The 23,822-nt window shown below is 30.4% G+C and overlaps 2 protein-coding genes across 12 annotated transcripts in view; one reads left to right on the top strand and one right to left on the bottom strand.

The window, feature by feature from the left end:
• LOC143062639 (extended synaptotagmin-2-like) overlaps positions 1-9,594 on the bottom strand; it is a 42,580-nt gene extending 32,986 nt beyond the window's left edge. For 2 of the 3 annotated variants that reach the window (XM_076234322.1, XM_076234324.1), the window contains exons 1-3: positions 9,185-9,593; positions 6,561-6,602; positions 364-498 (exon numbers count right to left, since the gene is read on the bottom strand). In XM_076234322.1, the coding sequence (XP_076090437.1) occupies positions 364-498; positions 6,561-6,602; positions 9,185-9,478 (471 nt within the window). In that variant the 5' untranslated portion in view covers positions 9,479-9,593. Of the gene's footprint in view, positions 1-363; positions 499-6,560; positions 6,603-9,184 lie in introns of all 3 variants that reach the window. The other variant, XM_076234323.1, reaches the window with a different exon arrangement.
• A 395-nt stretch (positions 9,595-9,989) lies between these two features.
• LOC143062632 (cytoplasmic dynein 2 intermediate chain 1-like) overlaps positions 9,990-23,822 on the top strand; it is a 72,768-nt gene continuing 58,935 nt past the window's right edge. For 5 of the 9 annotated variants that reach the window (XM_076234311.1, XM_076234306.1, XM_076234308.1 and 2 more), the window contains exons 1-11: positions 9,990-10,093; positions 13,220-13,270; positions 14,107-14,206; positions 14,621-14,709; positions 16,354-16,407; positions 16,738-16,794; positions 17,527-17,877; positions 19,381-19,440; positions 20,457-20,522; positions 21,721-21,828; positions 22,259-22,282. In XM_076234311.1, the coding sequence (XP_076090426.1) occupies positions 10,079-10,093; positions 13,220-13,270; positions 14,107-14,206; positions 14,621-14,709; positions 16,354-16,407; positions 16,738-16,794; positions 17,527-17,877; positions 19,381-19,440; positions 20,457-20,522; positions 21,721-21,828; positions 22,259-22,282 (975 nt within the window). In that variant the 5' untranslated portion in view covers positions 9,990-10,078. The remainder of the gene's footprint in view (positions 10,094-13,219; positions 13,271-14,106; positions 14,207-14,620; positions 14,710-16,353; positions 16,408-16,737; positions 16,795-17,526; positions 17,878-19,380; positions 19,441-20,456; positions 20,523-21,720; positions 21,829-22,258; positions 22,283-23,822) is intronic. The other 4 variants (XM_076234309.1, XM_076234310.1, XM_076234307.1 and 1 more) reach the window with 4 other exon arrangements.

Genomic DNA, 23,822 nt, shown 5'->3' with positions numbered 1-23,822 from the left:
ATATCACATCTTTTTTTTTCTTTTTTTTTTTTTTTTTTATATTAGATGGTTTTGGTTAGAAATAAAATCTAACTGAACATGTTAAACATGTCCTTTTAAAATAACTGTTTTTTAATTTTCATAATTAACTCTGTGGTCTGTGAAATCCATCAATTCATACTATATTCAGAGATCTTGAGAAGTTTCATTAATATACATGTATGTCTTTTTTGGTTTTGTTTCATTTTAATGTTCTAATCTCATTAACATATACTTGCTGTTCAGTGTAAGCCAAGTCTCCGTGTGAAAGATTGTACTTTGACCTATAATATGGTTTACTTTTACTTATTGTGACTTGGATGAGAGAATTGACATTTTACTTACAATATCGCCAAGATCTATTTTTAGAAATTTGAATGAAGCAGCCTGAGCATGGCTGGTCTGAATCTTTTCTTGTATTGAAGTCATCAACAAATCTCGTACATAATCTCCAATGAATGGCCATACTTGGTCTATGATCTGAAATAAACAGAACACCAATCATTATTCAATATGATAAACCAGGGGTCAATCCAGCCATTTTAAAAGGGGGTCCCATCTCAGGACAAAAGGGGGTTCCAACCAAATGTCCCCATTCAAATGCATTGATTGTCCAAAAAATAGGGAGGGGGGTGTTCCAACCCCTGGAACCCACCCTCTGGATCCGCCACTGTAAACTAATAAGACTGCTCTTGATACCTTCATGTGAAAGAACCTGGGCATGTGGCTACATATAGATTGATGACTAACAGTTTAAGTTTGCTAATTGTTGAAGGTTAACTACTTATGATAAATATCAACATGTATATGCACTTTGAGGCATACTTAGAACCTTTTAAAGTAGCTTTTAGGGCAAAGTAACAGATGGAAAGCTATCTCCTAATGTCTACTTTGGTCTATATTCATGATATTGGATATAGTATAACAATAAAAATAATAATGACACAAAAAGAAAATAAAAAAAAAACAATTACACATACTTTACACAAGTATTAACTTTTTTCTTGATACTAGTACTAAATTACTAGTCTAGTCAATAAAAACTTATCATATAAATTTGACCTTGAACTAAATTATTTGTAAAGTGTTGTAATCAATATTGCAGAAGTGAAACAGCTGGCATCCGGCGCTTTAACCTTGAATGATGCATCCAAGCAACTCTCTTCATAAAATTAAAAAGATAATAAACTTGTTGCAAGAAAAAAATGCACATCTGAATAATTTTGAGTGAAACAAAACGTCCCAACAATCATTGACTATGTACAATGTACTACAATTGGGAATTTTTCCTGCATTAGAAAGATGGGTAACATGCAGTCAAAAATATTAAATTAAAAGATCTATAAGACAACAATGCTTTATTTGATGATTCAGGGATATCATTATGACACTTGTTATGTACTCAGAAGGTCATAAAAGTGATCCAAACTGTATGTAAAATTCACAATATATCAGGACCACAGAAAACAGACTGTATAGGCAAGGGGACTCATGAAGTGAGGTTCAAAATGCATATGTAACTATAACTCCTGTGGGACCAGTGACCTGACAGGTTTTTGGTGACCTTAAAAGCAGATTTGATTGTACTGTCTATAAGATCAGAGATAAGATAAAAGGCCCCATGAAGAGCAAAGTAATTTATTACAATGATTTTGATAATTGACACAATAATGTTAATATAAATCTTATATCTATAAATCTATATGAATAAACCTGATAAAATAAGGTATGCCATGGGCTTATGCATCAATGTCAAAACGAAACAGCAACCCTAAAACAAACATAACCAAAGAGGACAACTTTCAGTTTTCAAAGTCACAGGTATACAATATGTCAACTTCTAAGTTGCCCCCGTCAATCTAAAACCAAGTTTTCCAGCTTCTGACATCAAAGAAAAAATTGTGTGCTTATGATGCAGCTTATCACCATGTTAAGTGTGTATACTAACAAGATTAATGTCCATGAAACATAATCAATCAGATCAAGATGAGCGATCTTTTACAATGTACCTCATATATAAATAGAAAGTAACTTTCATTTGATGATAATCTCTATCCTTTGACAAGGAAGTATATTGATGCTTAACCTAATTACTTATTTTTTTTTCTACTTTGAACTTTTTACTCAAGTTAGCTTTATGGGGTTTAACATACTAGAGCAAAGGGGATACAATATTTTAAAATCTTGATAGTCTTATTGGTTGCAATAAAAGCTAGTATTATAATATGTGGAATGTAGTTTTCTTTACATAATGATAATGTATCATAAGCAAGTGTATTAAACTAAATTCACATAAAAATCCAGATATCTTTGCTTTGTTGAATGGTCGGCTTTAGAAATACACTGATCTGCTGATTAACCTTCATACACATTTTGCAAATCGCACAAGCAAAAACTTTTATTAGAAAATTTTTTGACACTTTTCTCTGCTTTAAAAGAGTACTGGAATAAACTTTTCGGATAAAAATAGACCAGTATTCATGAGAAAAAGTAAACAAAAATATATTATCAATATTATGACACAAGCAATATAATTAAAATCATATCTTTTTGTCAATTTATCAATAATTTTATGATACAATTTGATATTTTATCTTTTAACTGGAAATGCTATCTATTTTCATACCATTGTTCTATTATTTTCATCATGTTTGTAATTTTCAAATGATTAGAATTTGTACTTTACAAAACTAATTATAAAGTTATGCAATAAAGACAGATGCTGCTATTTTTAAACAACTAATAATATTATCTGAATCTTATTTTAGTATGTTCAGATTGTAAATGCATGTATTATATCACAAAATGATTTTTTGTTTACTTTTTATCCTCTTTGAAAAATATTTAGTTGTAAAATGATTCCCTAACAATTCTCTTTTCTATGGAAATATATACATGCATTAACATTATAACCTTTGAAGTATGAATTTTATTACCATTGAAGCCCTTGTTTCGTAATTATGTCATTTTAAGGAGATCAAATTAAATCTTTGAACCTTTGAATTAACTTTACATGACAAATAATATACTGGAATTTAGGCATTCAAACGATAGGTTAATTTCAATATAAAAATTTTCAACAGAAAGCAATGATTTGAATAAATTTAAAGATATAAGAAAAATCGGTAACCTCTATGAACTTGCTGAATCAGCATATTAATACTTGTCAAAAAATGAACATGCCATACATTGTTGTGGATTATTTAGTGACCACAGGGTAGAACTGAATACTTTTAAACATGTTAAATGATTTACTGAAGTGAAAAATCAATTATTTGTTAAATAATATATATGTCCATGTTTGGTTTTATCTCCAAAATCTTAAAATATCCTCTTAGGAAAATAATAATATCACTAGCTAGTCTCTAGTACATACATACATGTATATTCAGCATAGAATTTAGACACAATTTTGCTACTCAGCATATTGGGTTTCTGTTCTTTTTTCTCTATTACATGTATTAGAAAAACATTCTCCAGGCATTGGATTAAAAAATTAAAATTCAGTCCTGATTTATACTTAAAATTGGGAATGTAGAGGTTATAAATGTAACTATCATATAGCTATACTATAACAGGGTTCTCACTAAGGCGAGTCCATGAGTCCTGGACTCATCAAAATCTGTCTGGACTCATCATTTTCAAAACTAGTGAGTCCACAGATGCATCAAGATAGAAATATTTTGTATAAACTAAACACATTTAAATACAAATATCATCATTTTATAGCAAAAGTTTAAAAGTAATCTGAATTGAATGTCATTTCATTGCTCTGATAGGCCATGGAGAATTAAATATTACATTATATTGCAATAAAATATCTTCTCCTTGCTGTTGGACTCACCATGGCCAAAAATGACGAGTCCCTGGACTCGCCTTCAAAAAAATCCTTAACAAGAACCCTGCTATAAGGTACATGTAGTAATATACTTATTATATTTTATAAAAAACTTTAAAAAAAAATGTTTTCAAAATTTCTCAGACCAGCATGCAATTCAGATATCTGACAGGACCTTTTTACTCTTATAAATTGAGTGGTATTGTTATTGGATTTTTTTTTCTTTTTCACCAACTTAATTTCCTTAAAAGTAGCAATTTATGGAACCCATATTTCATACAATGTTGGCCATCCATAATATGTTAAATCCTTCATAATAAATGTTAACTTTTTTATAAATCCAGCTTTAGATTCATGCAAATACTTATTTTTTTTAAAACTAGGGAATTGAACAAGAGATGTAAAGGGTTTTGTCAATAAAACACAACTAGAGGTCAATTAGGTCTTTATAAAATAACTATATCTTTGTAATACTTTCTTAAACCACACCCTTGTACAAATGTAATATTAATATTTTAGTGGCCAGGTAACTTGACGTAATGTTACAATGAACCTCCCACACAGATTACACTAACAGACCATGAACCTACACAAAGTCAATATTTAATGTAGTCATTTTTAAAATAAATTAGCTGTCAGACAAAATAAATCTATTTTTTTTTGCATTTTTCTAATCAATATATACAATCAAATGATGAGATCATATGATATTAATCTACTTTCCTTTTCCACTTCCCCCCCCACAAAATTCTAAAACTGAGCTCTGACTATGGGTAAATGAATCCACAAACTATATATACTGCAGTATCTCCAGACATTTTATATGCAATATTTGAAGAACTGTAATTATTTACCATTAAATCTAGCAATATCTGAAAACTAATTATCAAATAAATGACCAATAAAAATATCACTGCACTTTTTATATATAATTTTTCAATTTCATTATACAGTTTCAATTAGTCTCATGGAACATACATTAGTAATGTAGATGATTTGCATGGTGTCTTGATCATTGGTGTATAACCCTGGCCTCATCTATTTTTATTTATGTCACCTAATAAACAAAATGATAAAGAAGGTGGTGGATTAGAATAATGACCTGGCCTCACGGTCATAAAACTTTCGAGCATGATTTTTGTACTCCGACTCGAAAATCAACCAATCAAATTGCTGGATTTCATGTTTCGAGCATGATTTTTGTGCTCCGAGCACTGAGCAAAGTTTTATGCCTTCAAGGCCTGGTCCCAGTGTATAAAGCAAAGACTTTATTATTGGTGATTACTGCTTCTATGTAAAGCCCACGACATTAAAGAACAAAATTATTGATTGTGTATTCCCTGTAGATTGTTATAAAATTAATATCTTTGGGTCGGGCAGCACAAGTCACATGAATTTCTATGGCCTTCTTTTACTTTAGGGGCCCCTTCACATTAAGATTAGGGTTCATTTTAGGTTGTCACGTTATGGTTACATAAATGTTATGGGATGTCCTAGGTTAGGTTTAGAAATGACAGGGTTAGGGTAAGGATTAGGGTTAAAGATAGTTTATTAATTATAGCTCATATGGGTTGCCACTTCTCCTGATCAGGACCCTAAAGTAGAAGGTCAGTTTTATTATGTACATCTTGACATTTGTGGGGATGAAGTGCCCAAGCTTTGAATCCTACCAGCATAAAGTTTTGTAAGTCATTTCAATCTGTGAAGTAAAGATGACAACCAAGTTCCTAGAGTACTTAATTAAGACAATAAGGCTCACATTTATACATATATATATTTATATATCAATGGTAAGAATTTCTCAGATTCTGTTTTTTCTTCTTCTTTCTATTTCATCATAGCCAGAAATTCTTCATGTTTTTCTTCTGATTCCGCTTCCCCTCCCTATTCTTCATCCTAAATAAGTTATTTTACACAAACATTTGTGGAATAAATAAGATGACATAAAATTTTATCCTCAACACACTAGTTTGAACAGTTAACCTCATACAATGCTTCAATGATTTTCTTACTTTCAGATACAAAGTTTCGTTATATCATAAGTAGTAAACATTTCAAAGGAATTTTAAACCTAAAGGAAAATGAAACCAGCAATTTAAATCTCTTACATGATTTTATACTACAGCTACCCTTTTCATTTTGTATACTGTACATACTTAAAATCCAATTCAATGTTACATTGTATTAGAAAAGAAAATCTTGAGTAGGCTAAAAATATGATATCTCTGATCAATTTAAAATCAGCAACAGCAACTTAGTAATAAATAATTCAGACTTAATAAAAGACAATGATACTAGCATTTTTATCTTGTTGTAGATTTATAAGCAAATATCTAAATCTTCATGATCTTTTCACAATGATTATTGTCTGAACACTGCAAAATAAACTTCTATTTCAAATACATGCAAGGCCAAAAAATATATATATACTTGTTTCTTGCCACCATGTTAGGTAAAATGATTTTGTTATTTTTAATATTTTACATAGACTAGGAAATTGTCTGGACTTTTTCAGTGTTTAACCAAAAATGGACTTGCATATAAAAATTTGAATTGGTACGAGAGTAGTATAGCTATAGAAAGGCAGGATACACAACTTTTCCTTTCTTTTATTTAGAAACTATCTGTATCAGTCATCCCTGGCCTTAATTCTATAGAAACATTCATTTTAACAGTAATTAAGTTAAGTTAGCATTGATTTTACCTGATTAAACCATTCAGCTCTTTCTCTGTCTGGAAAATGAACCTGGAAAAAAGGAATTAATATAACCTTTAATGTAACTGCAGTCTGAAGACTTGTGAATTATTTTATACATGCCATAAATTGATAATTTGTATGTACATGTACTTGTACAAGTACATGATGTACCAGAGAGAGATTAATGTAAATAATGATCACAAAGATAGATTTTGAATAATTCCATCAAAATCAATTCTTCATAGTTTATAGCAGAATGCAAGGTTTAAATTGGTCTGCAATTTTTTTTCATAGAACTTTAGTAACTTAGTGCTACAGGAAAAAGGATGATTTGTATTTAAAATACACTTCTAGATATTTATACTCCTAGTGACCCGAGACTCCTACATGTATGTATGATAAATTTTAAGGTGCATCTTGCATCCTCAGAAAATACAGCACATTGTATGATTGTAGCTCATCAAACAGATTAGATCCAAATAAAGTTAATTTTTGTGAGTTTTATTTATTACTGTGAATGGATAGGTTTCCATAGAATATAAATTAGTATTACAAAAGTAAACATTTTATTCCATATTATTCAACATTCACAAAAGTGAATTTGCTCAAAATTTTCTGAATTTAAGTACTTGGTGAAATAATTTTGTCCTTTCCAATACGAGCCTTCAGATCTAGAGGGTTAAATGTCATGTAAGTCCAGAGTTAAGAGTGCTGTTGTATTAGCATGATTAGATATACATACACCAATTACCATGATTACAAGGATCAATGAACTTTGTATAAAACAAAATAATTTTGTTTGTTTATTTTTATCATATTTCTATTAGGAATTCAAGCCTGAACTTTTATTTTTCATATTTTTTTTGTATTTAAAATATATGATATTGCAATAAAACATAAAAGATAACATATCATTATACATGTTGAAAACTTCTGTCAAGTTATCATGCTAGTTATATATATTGTTTATGTAGTTCTTGCCCACACTTATTTTATGTATTTTTAAGGTGTTACCCAATTTTAAGTGGCTCATCAGTGATATGTCTTATTCTTGTACACTATTATGTCAAAGAAGTCACTGTTTTATATCTAATATAAATTTTTTCTACACCTACACATGACACTTCTTAATCAATTATTTATTCCCATACATTTTCTGATATACCTGAGTAGAATTTTTTCATTCATGTTGATGTTTTAACAACATATTAATGTACATTGTACAATAACATTTACCGAATACATAATTACTCATGCGTGCCTCAAGGTTAAGAAAATTCTTACACATTACTGATCAGAATAAATAAACATGTACATAGTATTCACATTTAAAATATGTAAACTAGTACATTTTGAATTTATTTTCCAATTAGCTTAAAATCAATCTTTAGAAATTAAACCATTTCACAATTACTCTAAACCTCTCAAATTTTGTGGAAGAATTTATAAGAGTTACAAGTGTATTCAGATAATAACAGTAGTGTAATTTCATGCTACTTCCAACTCAATATATAAATAAAAAAGAGAATTGAATTAGTACATCAATCAATAATTGATTGATTGGTTGTTTATTAACATGACACAGTAACTCAACATACATATGTACTCAACCCAACACCAATGAACATAAAACAGTCAGCTGCTGAGCAATAAGCAAAATCTACATGGGTATCACAGATAATTAAAGAAGGTGTGGTATGATTGCTTAATCAGCTACCAAAATAAAATTATATTAGGTTTATAAGTAATTCTTATTTGAAAGCTATATCATTTGTACATGCAGTTGTGACATGTATACAGATCATGTAGTTTATGCTTCAAATAAAGAAAAATTTTAGCCAATCCAATAAAAAAGTTTAATATGTTTTTTTTTTATGTTTTTTTAAATTTGTGTCTTCTAACATGACTAAATACTTTCAAGTTCAGTTTCAAGAATTGATCAAATAGGAACTATATATCTAACAGTGTGACATCCCATTGGCATTTGCATTTCATCGTCCTGAACATGAATGAAATATTTGCCACTGGACATAAAGCAACAAACAATCAATCAATCATTTGCATTTCAGGCACATAAATCAGAAAAAATGAAGCAAGGATATATACATGTATGTGCCTACCTCCCTTAAATTAATGATGACCTTGCTGAGGACAGCACAATTAGAACACTGTCATGCCCAGGTGTGGATCCAGGGTTTGAACAAAAAAGAGGGTGACCCCAAGGAAGCCAACTTACAGAGGGATACTTATAAAATCTCTATGCATTTACCTTACATTGTATATGTAGCTCTATAAGGCCAAGGGGATAAATTTTATAAAATACAATGCATCATAAATAAAATATGGTGATATGCTGAAGTTTTAGAGAAGCAGTGCTATTTTCAAATATCATATGGGAACACGAATATATATACTATTTGAACTCACTGCTTTCATGATGCTACTGCACCTGTAACATGTGTATTGTAAATGTGAGGGTGTGAAACTGTAAGGACTAAGGTCACTAAGGTGTAAATGTAAAAGGGGGTTAATGAGAAAGGGAGCAAACATGATTTTGGGTCAATGGACCCAGGCCCATAGAGAAAAAACCTTCCAGACCACTGAATGGACCTAAGTTCAGATAAACTTACCCATGATGGTAAATCCTCAACAGTTGCCAAAATAACTTCTTTCTCATTTTCTGCAATCTGCTGCATCATCTTCATCCTTCGATGTCTCTGCTTGACATGTCTTTCTTTCCATAAATACAAAACTAATCCAAGTAGCAACCAACTTGGGCTGAAACTTGTCCACCCAACAAGCCATACTGCTAAAGTAACTCCTGCAAGTTTGAAATACTTTGTCACTAGGTATAGAAGCTGAGTCTCATCTGCTGCTGTTTTCTTTTTTAGTTTTTTGGGAGACTCTTTATTTGCATCTGCCATTTTGATACAACACTATATAATGACGAATCATCAACCAATGTAATTGATGTGTAAAAATATACAGTACTGGCCTTGACTAATGTTATTTTTATTGCTAAACCTGTAGCAGACAGCACTTGTTGTACCTGAGAACAAATGGACTATTCTATAGGGATTTACCTGTCAATTATGATTAAGTTTGTGTGTTACATACTTTGTTATTGATGGTAATTTTATTGTAAATAAATGAAATTATAATTGAATAAATTTTCTTTAATGTTGTTGAAGAGTTCTGCATCCATAAGTTGAATATTTTCTTTTAATATGCAAATTAATTATATCTTCACCCCTTTTACAAAATAAACTATTCTATTGGAGTTACGGTTGTTGCAAATAATAAGACTATTTTTAGGATACAAATTGTTTAAAAAGTACAAAAAATAAAGATTTTTGTAAAAATTTAACAGGTTGAATAATAAAACTATAGTTAGAGAATATTTTATATGTCATTAAAATCTACGACCCATTTACGTAAATACCAAAGCTTTGAAAATGGCGGCGTTAGTGATGAACAAGTTTCTGTAAAGTTTTGATTAATTTTGCTTAGATAGACACGCTCAAATGCCTGTCGAAAAAGTAAGAGTATAGTACCTTCAGACCTCTTTGTAAATAACAGAAAAAGAGCGCGTTTTGCCGTGTCATTAATTAAGAAATAAGACATTTTTCATCTCTTGTTAACGGTCTCGACCAAGTTACAAATATAAATACAGCTGATTTGTGATTTCTATTTATAGTCATTTAGTAATATGTAACATTTTAACACCAGCAGTCTTTACTAAACTCTGTAGTAGCAGTTTGACTTGCCATTATCTCCACAACTAGATATAAGAAGATGAGGTATGAGTGCCATTGATACCACTCTTCTGCATGACATCCAAATTCAAAGTCATGAAGTTTATAGAACTCCAAACTGTGACATTAGTGATTACCAAGGAACATATATGTAACACTCAGAAACGTGTCCTTTCCCCCAAACGTGTCCACATCGACGTCACTGAACTGCAAAAACATGTCTAGTTGTCAAAGGGCGCCAAAGCGTGTCATTTGTATAAACGCTCAAACGTGTACATTTTTTAATAAACCTGCAATCATGTCCAATCCCCCAAACGTGTCCATACCAAGCTTTTTATTTTACTGGAACTATCATTCGTGTTCATATTATAAAACGTAGGTTATTTGTGTGTTTTTTTTTTTTATTATTATCATTGTATACTCATTTTACGATCTTTTACTATTTCATTAAAAGATAAAAAAAAAAAATTACTTAAATTCTTTTTCTATGCGCATTAAAATGTTTGTAGCATTTCACTCTATATAATGTGCCATACGTTGTATTTTGGAAGGCATCATTTTTTTTAATTTGTGCAACTTTTATTTGAAACGGCCTCTATATTACATAACAGACATTGAAGTAGTTTCTTACTGAAGTCATAAACAAATCGGTCTTTACTCGCATTTATTTTTCTTTAGATTAGTGGTCATCCCAAATAACCGTAAAAATTAATGCCCAATAATAAATTCCCGGTTTGATAATATAACCTATCTACAGTATATATCGTTAATATGATATCGTTCAAATAACGAATGGAATATTTGGCACTGGACGTTATTTCTCTTGTTCGTGTGTCTTTAGTGACGCTCGTATCCTAAAATTTATTAAAAATTAGAACTGTTAAAAAAAGAGGGAAGGTCAATTCGACTGAAAGCCCACCGTGCGATATTCTGATTAATATAAAAGGCATCATCGGAGTTTATTGGTATGAAATAATTTACATAGTAAACGATTAATTGAACTGTACCAGAATTATTTGTATGTTCGCTTTAAATGAGCATGAAATACTTGCAACTGGACAATAAGCAAATTAAGTCAAACGTTAATGCATATGTTACATATTCAATTTTCAGTAATGATAATCATTAACAACCGGCATTGAACAAGTTAATGCTAATCAATTACCACTTCATCAACTATGTCCCCCATCATAGAACTGCCGTGAACGTTATTGATGTCGCGTTTAGGACATGTATTAGCGCTAAAAGACGCCAGACGTTCGGGCGTTTAAAAGTGGACACGTTTGGGCGAATAACAATAGTATCGGGCACGTTTGGGGGTTCTAAAATCGGACACGTTTGGGGAATATTGAATATTATGGACACGTTTGGGGAGAATAGACACGTTTGGGGAAATCGGACACGTTTGGGGGGAAGGACACGTTTGGGAGTGTTACATATATACTGACAGGTCTTGACATTACCTGATTGTAGTTAATTTTTTTGTTGGGTCATAGTTTATTAATTAGAAACGATACCGAAAAGACTTGTGCATGTTGTGTATTATCCTAATATTTTTTTTATTATATCAATAACCTTACCTTACCTCTGTATCTTTAACCCCCTTTGTAGAGGAACCATAGGCTAGTATGTATAACTTGTGGTCTTTCTTATATACAGTGGAACATAACATGTCATTCAAACTGGTTTTATACTGTGATACCATTGTATCAAACTTGTATTCTGTCACTTCAAATTTGTTAAAATCACATTTATCATTTATTTGATCACTGAACAAATGCGGAATGGTACAAAATGCAAACAGGGTAATAAAAAATGGTGCCGATTGCATTCCCAAATTCCCAATCCATTATAAACAGTGGCGGATCCACAATTCTTCCAAAGGGGGGCCCACTGACTGACCTAAGGGAGGTCATGCTTCAAGGATTCCCTATATAATCAACCAAATATTTCCCACAAAAGGGGGCCCAGGCTCCCTCTGGATCCGCCTATGTTAAAACACTTCACATCAAATAAATCAAACTAATTTTAGTCATTTTATATGACAAAATACATCTACTTTATGATAAAACCTGTATTAATTTACTATTAGAATAATGTGGTTAATTTATTGAGCAGTTCCTATAGTTATTCAGTCAGAGGCTACCAAAATCCCTAAGTCTCGCAAAGTCTCAGGGAGTCCAAGATTTTATATCAATTTTATACTGAAAAGCCTATCAGATTCATTTCAAGTTAGATATACTATTGCCAGCATTAACCAATTTATAAGAAATATGAAAGTTATTATATATTGTACCAAAGGGACATTCAAACTCATGAGTTTAAAGTAAAAACACCAAAGCTAAAAAGAAAAAAAATACCAACAGACAAACAATATTACTATGTAGCTTTAAATGGTTATTGAAGACATAAACTGAAACAACTGTTACTTTAGTTGTATATTCAGGTATGAACAAAGTTTAATAAAGATTCATACATAACTCTATATTTCAAACTATAAACCAAACATTCACGACATTGTAGTTCATCAGCAAACAAGCACTTTTCTCTCAATCTTACCATGGTCACTTCTCCCTATCATTTTAAAAAGAAATATTATGTCTCCCTTACATGAGCAACAAGACGGGTGCCACATGTGGAGCAGCACCTGAAATCAACCCCAGTGAATCTTAAGATATGGTACACATAAATACATGCATGTGTTACAGTGTATGCTGTTAATTATGGGTATGTTTATATATATATATATATGGTAAATTGCACAAAGGTTCAATTGTCTATATTTGTATTCTTTTTCATAAACAGGCATAAAGAAGTACATTTTTACAATTACTTAGTAAAACTACAGATTCAAACCAAACCATTTAAAAGTACAAAAAAACATGTACTAATGATAAACCATTTTTTCAGAAGTCTAAAGAAGATACTTGGACACCGAGTGAATTGAAGAAAGCAATGGGGGTAACTTTTGATTATTAATGTCATATATTTTATTGATTCATTAATTTTGATAAATTTTGCATCTGACAGACAGAAATGGCATGACCACATTTTTTTTTGTGTTAGAATCAATGTGATTTAAAAATATTAAATATTGCAATTTTGAAGCTTTCAACTGTTGATCATGAACTGTGTCTAAAAGAAAAGTATACACACAACAAACGTCTATAAAAAAAGAAAATGTGGTATGATTGCCAATGAGACAACTCTCCACAAGAGACCAAAATGACACAGAAATTAACAAATACATTTCATCGTACGGCTTCTGCAATGATCAAAGTTCATACCCTATAGTCAGCTATAAAAATAAATGAAAAAAATGAAATAACAATGTAAAACAATTCAAACAAGAAAAGTAACGGTCTAGTTTATCTAGATTAATTACATACTTTAGATTGTAAATATTGGTTTTAGAAATAATATCCGTATGTTAATTGGCTGAGGCTATAGAAACTGAAGTCATGACATGAAGCTGTACAGCCAGTCAAGGTCGTTAAAAAGTCCCATCATGAAAGTTATAAACAGATACAATTTTTCTTTTATGGCACTTCACAATTTTTGGAGGTGTTTTTATAAAAGCCCAGGTATCCAATGAATTTCACATGAAAAGTGGATACATTTATCATTTTTTTTCAGGTGAACTGCAATTTAAAAGATACATGCATGTATGATTGTTTTCTACATTAATGTAAAATTCAACAAAATTTGATATTGGCGTTTATTGCCAGTTTAGGAAAAAGTGTTAATACTTAGTAAAACTTATGTCTGACGAACATGTTTTATAATTAACATTATAGAAAGATACTCTTAGGAGGGAGAGAGAAGAAAGGAAAAAGGAAAGACTCAGAGATGATCAAAATGGTGAGGAAAAACACAGAAGAAGAAAAGATGAAGATGGTATGTTATAGGAAAATTATTTTAAGGTAGAAAATGTAACTTTACCATGTTTTGATTGTCAACAAAATCAAATGATGAATTAAGAATGCTTTTCTAAACATTAGTTCATAGAAAAGCATATATTTAGATGTTAACAAAGAACTTACCAGGAAGGTGAAATAAAGAGTAATTGAATATGCTTGTTCTGTATATCATATGAATGTCATACTGTAGCCAGGGGGGTTAGGGGGTTCGGATGACCCCCCCCCCCCCCCCCCCCCCCACCTTGAAACCAAATAAGCACTGTTAAAGTCAACGTTCTGTTCAAATTGTGACTGTTAAAGTCGAGTTCATCAGTCCAAATAACCACCCCCCCCCCCCCCCCCCTTGAAAATTCCTGGCTACGGGCCTGAATGTTCTCTGCACCTTTTTCAGAAACAAGAGAAAGACGACACCATAGGGATGATGATGATAGAAAACATCATAAAGAAAAAGATCGTCACCATAGAAACGAAGATGATGAGGTATGATTTTAATGTGTCAACAGTATTAGATAAGATATAAGTACAAAGTAAGTTGACTTGATAAAGTGTTACCGTAGATACTCGAGTATAAGTCGGAAGTTTGGGAGTAAAATATAGAATCCAAAGAGGGGTACCGACTTATAAGCGAGATCCCGAGACCAGAGGAAAAATCCAAGCTCAAGAAAGGTGGTCAGATGTAAATTTCCTGACCAAAACTACGTTTGTGATATCCAAACCTACATAAATCTCTAAATAAATAGCCTTTGTTGAAAATAAATGACTACAATACTGTCTTTGTGTTTTATTTGTTCTCTGTTAACATTTGTGTTGAATTTCCCACTGTTTCCGTTTTGTGTATTGATTTTTCATGGTCACATGGTTTTTGTATCATCCCAAAGGAAGAGCCAAGAAACAGAAATCAGAAGAAGATAATAATGTACTAAATATATAAAAAGAATGTATCTAACCGACTAACAGTGTTATTATTGTTTTATTAAAAATTACACCATTGATTGACAAGCCAGTATAGTCCATCCCTAATTAAGTGACAAAGAGTTGTATTCACTATAGGTGTGAAAAATATCAGTGACAGGTTAATAGGTTAATTAGTTAGTGTCCCTTGATTTCTATAATCCATTCATTGATGGTGTCTATCCTATGTCTGAATATATTTATTACTATGACTGGTCAGTTATGAATGATTAACTGGATTTTGTTCAGTTTTATGTTGGTTTATATTCGTTTTTCTCAAACAATAGGTATTTGGTCATACATTACAAAATCATTGATGCATTATGTAAACAACATGAGGCAAAACAGTGAATAAAAACAAGAAACAAGAAATGAATACATCTTTATTATTATCAACAGAATAAATTATTAGGATGAACATCAATTCTATGTATTTATTTAAAGAAACAAACATTCATTCAATACATGAAACTCAATTTAATTTCTTGATTTTGACGATGATCAGTTACTTTCTGATGCAAAAAAAAAGTCTCAATTTAAACCGACTTACAGGCGGGTCAAGACTGAATCCTTAGATTTTAAAGCTGAAAAGGGCATCCGACTTATAAGCGGATCGACTTATACTCGAGTATCTACGGTACTCTAGTATTATGAACATATTATTTAACCAGTTTTTAGACAAGTAGTTTTAATTAGTGGATACCAGTTTAATGTTAATCAAATTACAAATTTTAATACATTGACACATGTACAACAAGGCCATCCTTAAAAATACATTTGTTTTCCTCAATCCTCATTAACTCGCAAATTGTCAAATAGTTTGGTAAGTAGGGCTTGGTTTTGTTTGATTTTTTTTTTTCAATCAAAATATTTGAATAGAAAACTAGAGATACTAACTGCAAATTTAGAAAACAAATGCCTAGAGTTATAAAATGCCTTTTCTCGGTTCCATATGAAGACACGAAGATATGTTATGATTGCTAATGATAAAACTATGTAATATTAATGGAACAGCCCTAAAATTAAGGATGTAGATTAGTTTTGACATCTGAATGAATTTAACATAGTTACTAAAGTAAGTATTTAGTGTAGTAAAAATTGTAAATATTAATTGATATTGCATGTATTTTCATGCAGATTTTGTATAAATGTGTGTAACTTTTGTTGTGGCAGGGTCGTCGTAGGAGAAGGGACAGAGACTCTCCTGATAGAATTGAAACCACAGAGGTAAAAAAAATGCATGCAGAAGACGCTTTTTAGAATTTAGTAGTATTTGAAAATATCAATGCTTAGTATTTTCTGAAACATCATTAGTGCAATCATGGTCTTAAAAGCTTTTGACTTAACTATTGTTGAAGTAAAGGTGGTACATTTTTTTTTAGAACAGTTACAAGATGTTTAAATGGATTTTTTGTGGGGTAAAGTTTCTTTAAACAATTTTTTATTATTCAGAATTTTATTGTTTTTCCCTTTTTTTCTGCTCTAAGATTGAGTCTCTTTAAAAAAGTTATGCCATTGAAATATTTATTTCATGTTACAAATATTTTATCATTCTAGGAGGATAGAGAAAGACAGAGGAGAGAAAGGAGAGAAAAGCGGGAAGGAAAATCTAAGGTTTGAAATATGTTTTGTATTAATGATTGCATTTTTTCTTTTTATTGCTGATTCTATTTGATATTGATAGTATGTGGCTAACTTTATCACAGTTTTTGTCTTGCATGATAAGACTGAGGCATAATATTTGGTATGTAGATGTATAAGCTTTGTTACAGATCATTTCTGTTCACATTATTTGGCTTGTCCTATCAGTTATTCTCATTTGACTGAATCTTTTTCTTTAGTTAGAATGTTAAAAGTTTATGATTAAGTCAGTTTTAGGGGAAAGTCAATGGTGTTTGTTACAAAGTGGAATAAGTATGGGCACATCCTATTTCCACATAGGTTATTTGGCCTTGCATATTAAGACTTTAAATTTGTGCAAACTTAACATCCTTGTTTTCAAAATTCCAATAGGGAACATACCTTTTAAAATTGTATAAATAAACCAATTGTTCAGACGTTTCGGCCATTGGCCTTCTTCAGTTATTTATTATTCCTCTAAACTACATGGCTGACATTTCTTTTTTCAATCATTGAAAAGATGTTAACTTAACATGTTAAAGTATTGCCATTTCAATTTCAAAATTTGAATTTTACTATAAAAATTACATACATGCTAGTATAACCAGACATATCAACAGTTTATTAAGTATATACACCAATTTTCCTAATACCTATCAACAAGCACATACATTAAACTACAAATGAAAATAGAAAAAACTGGAGAATCAGAATTTTTATAATTAGGGAGATGATGATAGGAGAAGAAAAGATGATGATGATTCTAAAAGAAGAAGACACAAAGACGAAGATAGAGAGAGGAGTAATAAAGATGAAGAAAGGAGAAGACATAGGGATGGTGATGAAAAACGAAGGCACAGAGATGATGATGAAAAACGAAGACATAGAGATGATGATGAAAGAAGGAGAGACAAGGATGACGAGAAAAGACGACACAGAGGTGATGATGATAGAGAAAAGAGAAGACACAGAGACGATGATGATAGAGAGAAAAGACGACATCGGGATGAAGATGGAGATAGAAGGGGACATAGAGGGGAGGATGATAGAGAGAAACGCAAACATCACAGGGATGAAGTAAAATTAATATTAGATTACTCTATATAGTCCTGCACTGTGTTTAATCAAATTATTTTATTTATATCATAAACTTTGTCATAATGTATTAGAAATTATTTTATAACTTGTCAATGTACTAGAGTGTAAAAAGATAATTGTATGTGAATACTTTCTCATGTAGTTCTGATAAGAATGATTTGAAGTGCGTCAAATAGAAATCAAACTTATGCAAATGAATACCAATACTTGTTATTATTTATTTCAGGTTAAAAAATGCAAACAAAAAATCTCTATGCATTCTTGATGTTAAGGTGGTACCCAACATTTTCACTCAAATTAATTTGGCTCGTTTAATTTTCATAAAAATTTGTCAAAGTTTTTACTTTGACACTTTAACAAAAATATAAAGATTAAAATTTTTTTTGAACCAATCAATTTGTCAGAAAAGTTACACTGGTTACTGTGAAAGTACTTTAATTCGTGGGTATCACTTTTCGTGGTTTGAGCAATATTTACATGTTCGTGGGTTTTTAAATTCGTGGATTTTATTTTTAAAAAAATGAAATATTAAAGCCTTTAGAAACGAAGGTTACAAATAGTCTGGATTGAAGGAAATTGCAAAGTAAACATTAACCCGTGTAAATCGTAGTGACAACACTAATTATCCCAAGCTGAGACTACCAAGATAAAGTGATCAACAGATTAAGTACCATCAAAGGTGTTAATTAGGCCATAAATATGTCACCTAAAGAAATCAGTATCATAAACGTATCTTAAATTGTCAAATAATTCTTCTCAAAATCAAGTCCACCTTGACATTATTATTTCCCATATGTACGAGAACTATGAGGATATAAAATTAACACTTTATCATACTAGCATATCAGTACCGGAAATCTGACTTTCATCTAAAAAATTTTTTTTATGAGAATTAAAAGATCGAAAGTTGTACAGTTTAGGTTATTAAAGATTAAATGGGTATACTCCTGCATGCAGTTGTAGTGCTGTGACTGCTATTAAAGTATTCTTTGATTCGAGGCTATTCAATATATTCTCTAGATCATATCAGTAGTCAAACCTTCATGGGGATCTTTCCATGTCTTGATTTGGACAATGGTTGTTTTATTTCGTTGGACACTTAAATTCGTGGATAAAGTCATCCACGAAAACCACGAAAATTGGTACCCCACGAATAAAAGTACTTTCACAGTATATAGCAATTTGACAACCACCAATTTTGATCATTGAGAAGCTTAATATTCCTTTTATAACACAATGTAATTAAAACGTTTAACTGACTTTACAGAGTTATCTCCCTGAAGTGTTAGGTACCACCTTAAGGCCATATAAGTAAACATTTACAAATTAAATTACAAAAATTTGTAAATTTTTTATCAGAGAAAGAATGTAAAAGATAGTTTAGAAAATTGTTCATTTTTGCTGAATTTGCGATAGTTTTTTTCATTGTCTTATATCTCATTTTTATTCATTACAAGTTCATAAGAATTCTTTTTGTTATAGGATGACAGAGATAGAAGAAAAGAAAAGAAAGACAGAGATAGACACAAAGAATCAGAAGAAGTAAGTTAAGTCATAAGATACATAGTGGATACATTATTATTTGTTGGGTACCAATTTCAGTGGATTTCGTGGGTACAGTTGAACCACAAATCTAAATGTTCAACGAATGACAAATTTTCTTAAGGCTTGTATGCTGACTTACACATGCAAAATTAGCTCACATGAATTTCACATCAATCTCACGTGAAATTCACATGAAAAATTTCACGTGAGATTCACCTCAATCGAGCTTATACATGAAACTCACGTGAAAATTTTCATGTGAATTTCACGTGAATTGAGATTCACATGATTCTGATGTGAAATTTTTCACATGAATTTCACGTGAAATTTACAACCAAAAAATTTGATATTTTTCATGATTTTAATTAAATTTGAAAATTTATATGTTATTTGAATTACTCTATTTTAAAAATTCATGTGAATTTCACATGAAAAATTTTACGTGATTTTAATGTGGAATTCACATGAGTTTCACATGAGAATCACGTGAAACTCACAAAAATTGTTTTCACGTGAGTTTCACGTATAAGCTCGTTTGAGGTGAAATTGATGTGAATTTCACGTGAGTTTCACATGAATTTAAATTCACGTGAAATTGATGTGAGTGAAATTTGCCTGTGTAAAAGCCACGAAATTAAATATCCTTCATCCACAAAAAAGTGGTACTCATGAAAATAAATCAATCCAAAGTACTTTATATCTGTACCTTAGAATTGTTCTACTGAATGTGAAACAATTAGTTCTGTCTGAGTGGGAAATCATTGTATTTTTAATTTAATTCTCAAAGAAACAGTGAAAAATCATACCACATCTTATTTTAAAATTATTTTAAAAAAATCAAATGTTTGTTATTTATTTTTAAAGATTTAAAGAAATCCATGAGATAACAGCAAAGAATTGTATCAGCTCAATTTTGTTTATAAAATTAATTGTTATATCAGAGTTTCCAAGTGTTTTGCAACAAAATAAACTACTTCATATATGTATGAATAAATTCTATTAATATGCCATAGGGAAGTAAAAAACATCGTCGCCATAGAGATGAAGAGGATGAGGAAATGGAAACTGAACTTGATGAGGTTAACATCATCTCGTGTACTGACAGTTTTTCATTTTAGCTAATTTTTGTTTCTAACTTTAAAAGAGTTGTTTTGATGTTACATATATGATACATATTTTCATTAGAAATTAAAGCACATTTTAATAAATTTCAGCAAGTTGATGTTCATAGAGTAATTTTTGATATATGAAATTAAACTCATGAATAAGGGTAAATGTGGTAAATTTATTTTATTATCAATAAAAGTCATTTATGAAAAAAAATCAATTGAAAACTACTGTTTGTATGTCAGAATAACACACATCTTTTGATAACATTGAGAAGTGTGTCTTTATTAAATAGTTTGAATCTTCAATATCTAACTTTTTGTACGGTGAAATTATTTTGAACTAATATGAGTGAATTTTTTAAGGCATTTATGGATATTCTAAAAAACTGTGGATGCAATTTTATTCATGGGGTACCAATATTTGTGGATTAAGTGATTACATTTACTGCTTACCAATTAACATGTTCAACAAAGTACAAATCATCTGATGTTTTTTATATATTTGAACATAATTTTTTTATGACTTAAAAAGAAAAATGTGTTACAGCCACTTTGCATTCGTTTCCACAGGAACCTTGACTTGATTTCAAATTCACATATTCAGTTTCTTTATTGTCAACAGATTCATACCTGTAATGTATTTAACAAAATGTCAACACTACTCTCCACTTTAAACAATCATACTTAATTTTGCAAATGTCTCGTGTTAAAATTAATACACTACTCTTGTACGAAGGGGGTTATATTTGTAAATTTATATTTAAAAAAATAAATTATTTTCTTTCAGATAAGGTGTTTGAGTTTTTCTTATATATTAAGATGAATATCTAAAGAGTAAGAGTCATAGTTACAAATCTTTGAAAGCTTATTTCTTTTTTAAAGACAGTCATGTAGTAATGAGAATTTAAATGATGTGTGCTTTTCTTTGTGTATTTTATGTACTAATGCTTTAAACAGACAGTCAATAATTTCTGTTTTTTTTTTCTGACAACTTATTATGAGTTTTGTTGTCATCTTTATCAGAGAATTTTGTTTAACGTTTCTAAAATAGTATTTGTATAAATTGGAATTTTCTTGGCCTAAGTAATTGCATGTATTTTATTGCAGCAGTGTTGATTTCACAAATGAATTGTTATACTAAATGGAAATTTGTATCTGATCTTTTCAGGATGAGAGAGAGAGACAAAGGAGAGAAAGAAGAGATAAAAAGGAAGGGAAAGACAGAAAAGATGGAGATAGAGAAAAGGATGATAGAGATAAAAGATCAAAAGAAGAGGTAGATAATGTTTTGAATTTTTCATTGTTTTATTTTACTTTACCAAATCATTTGCCTTTATTTGGGCACTTAGACTATAAGAGTATATATATATATGGTATACTGTGAAAACATGCCATTGAATTTAAGGCTACTAGTATGTCCATAAATACATTTATTGGTATTGCAGGGATGGTATTTCTATTCCATGATCATGATGATTAATTTTGTATATAATTACAGTTTAAAATAATGTAATGTATTAGTTTATTTGCATTATGCTTTGGATAGTTTAAAAGTTAAATAGTTTTTAAAAATTATACATATGAACATATTCTTTGGAATACTTGAAGAATAAACCACCTTCAAACAACCTTCTGTAATTTACATGAAATGACAGCAGTTTTGAATTAGTAACTGGTAATGATATAAGCTATCACCCTAATTTCAGAGAGGAAAATCAGCTAAATCTAGAGTAAGTTTACATTGATGAAAGTTTCAAGTTGATGCTGCCTAAATAAATTTATTTTCATTTACGGAGCTGAGGACCACCTCGGGTGTGGGCAGGAGTTTCTTGCTAATTTAAGCTTGAAAACCCATTGGTGGCCTTCGGCTGTTATCTGCTCTTTGGTCAGGTTGTTGTCTCTTTTACATATTCCACATTTCAATTCTCAATTTTATTAATTCAATTTTTCATTCACCCTTGAATAAAGTTGAACCTGGTGGGTTTTTTTAAAAGTAAAGCTAAAAACAAATCCAGTTTGAAATCAGATTTTCAATAATGTTTTAAAACAAAAAGTGTTTAAAGAATATTTTTTTTTACATCAGATTTCAATTATGATTAAATGCAATGCTGTGGAAGTACTTTTTCTTGTTTATCACATTTTATGGTTTTTGGGTATGAAATTGACAGATTTGAGATTTATACTCCTGATCTTGGTTAAAAAAAGTAATTTGTCAGATTATATACTAAATTCCTATGTCGGATGGAGCCACAGATTCCATTAAAATTGTACCCCAGAAAACTGCAACTGGGGGTATGAATATTAAGTGAAAGAAATAAAGGATCAGCTTGAAACCTTTCATTGGATAAATGTTGTGTGTTCCCAAAAGTCCTATGGTTATGAATGTCACCCTCTTGATTTTTTTAATACCTGTTTTTATTGAGTAATCATCACCTGTTACTAAATGTGGTATTTATCTGCAAGAAAATTTGAGGACAATGTTATGAATTAACAAAAATATTTTGGTTAGGGTTAATATTCTGTTAACCCAAATCATACGTACACTTGCACATGCACCTAGATTCAGAGTTTAGGCCATACATAAATATAAAATTTATCTGATTCTATAAGATTTCATGCAATTTTTAACAAATTTCCCTAACTTATGGCTTAAGGAATCAATTACAGTTGACTTTCTTTGACCTACGTACAATTACTTATTTCTTTCAGGTTGTTAAAACTTTTGAAACAGATAAACTTTATGAAGTTGTAAGAGATATTTTCGTGCTCAATGCTTGTATTAATTTTTTATGTAATGGCAAAGTGTAAGAATCAGTTGTTTAATATTTGCATTATTTTAACAAAAAATAACAAAACTTCTGTCAATATAAAAAAGAAGATGTGGTATGATTGCCAATGAGACAACTATCCACAAAAGACCAAAATGACACAGACATTAACAGCTATAGGTCACCGTAAGGCCTTCAACAATGAGCAAAGCCCTTCAAGTAAAGCTTAAAACTATGATCTCACTATTATTGATGATAGTAACTATCACATACAATCAATAGAGTACTTATCTTGTCATGTGATTTTAGACAGCTTTAGGCCTTTATTTATTATTATGCCCCATTTATGGGCATTATGTTTTCTGGTCTGTGCGTCTGTTCATCCTTCTGTCCCGATTCAGGTTAAAGTTTTAAGGTTAAAGTTTTTGGTCCAGGTAGTTTTTAATGAAGTTGAAGTCCAATCAAATTGAAACTTAGTACACATGTTCCCTATGATATGATC

This window comes from Mytilus galloprovincialis, chromosome 2 (genome assembly GCF_965363235.1).
Source record: "Mytilus galloprovincialis chromosome 2, xbMytGall1.hap1.1, whole genome shotgun sequence".
NCBI classification, from domain to species: Eukaryota; Metazoa; Mollusca; class Bivalvia; order Mytilida; family Mytilidae; genus Mytilus; species Mytilus galloprovincialis.
The sequence above is the reverse complement of the archived record's forward strand: the minus strand, read 5'-3'. Positions and strand labels throughout refer to the sequence as shown.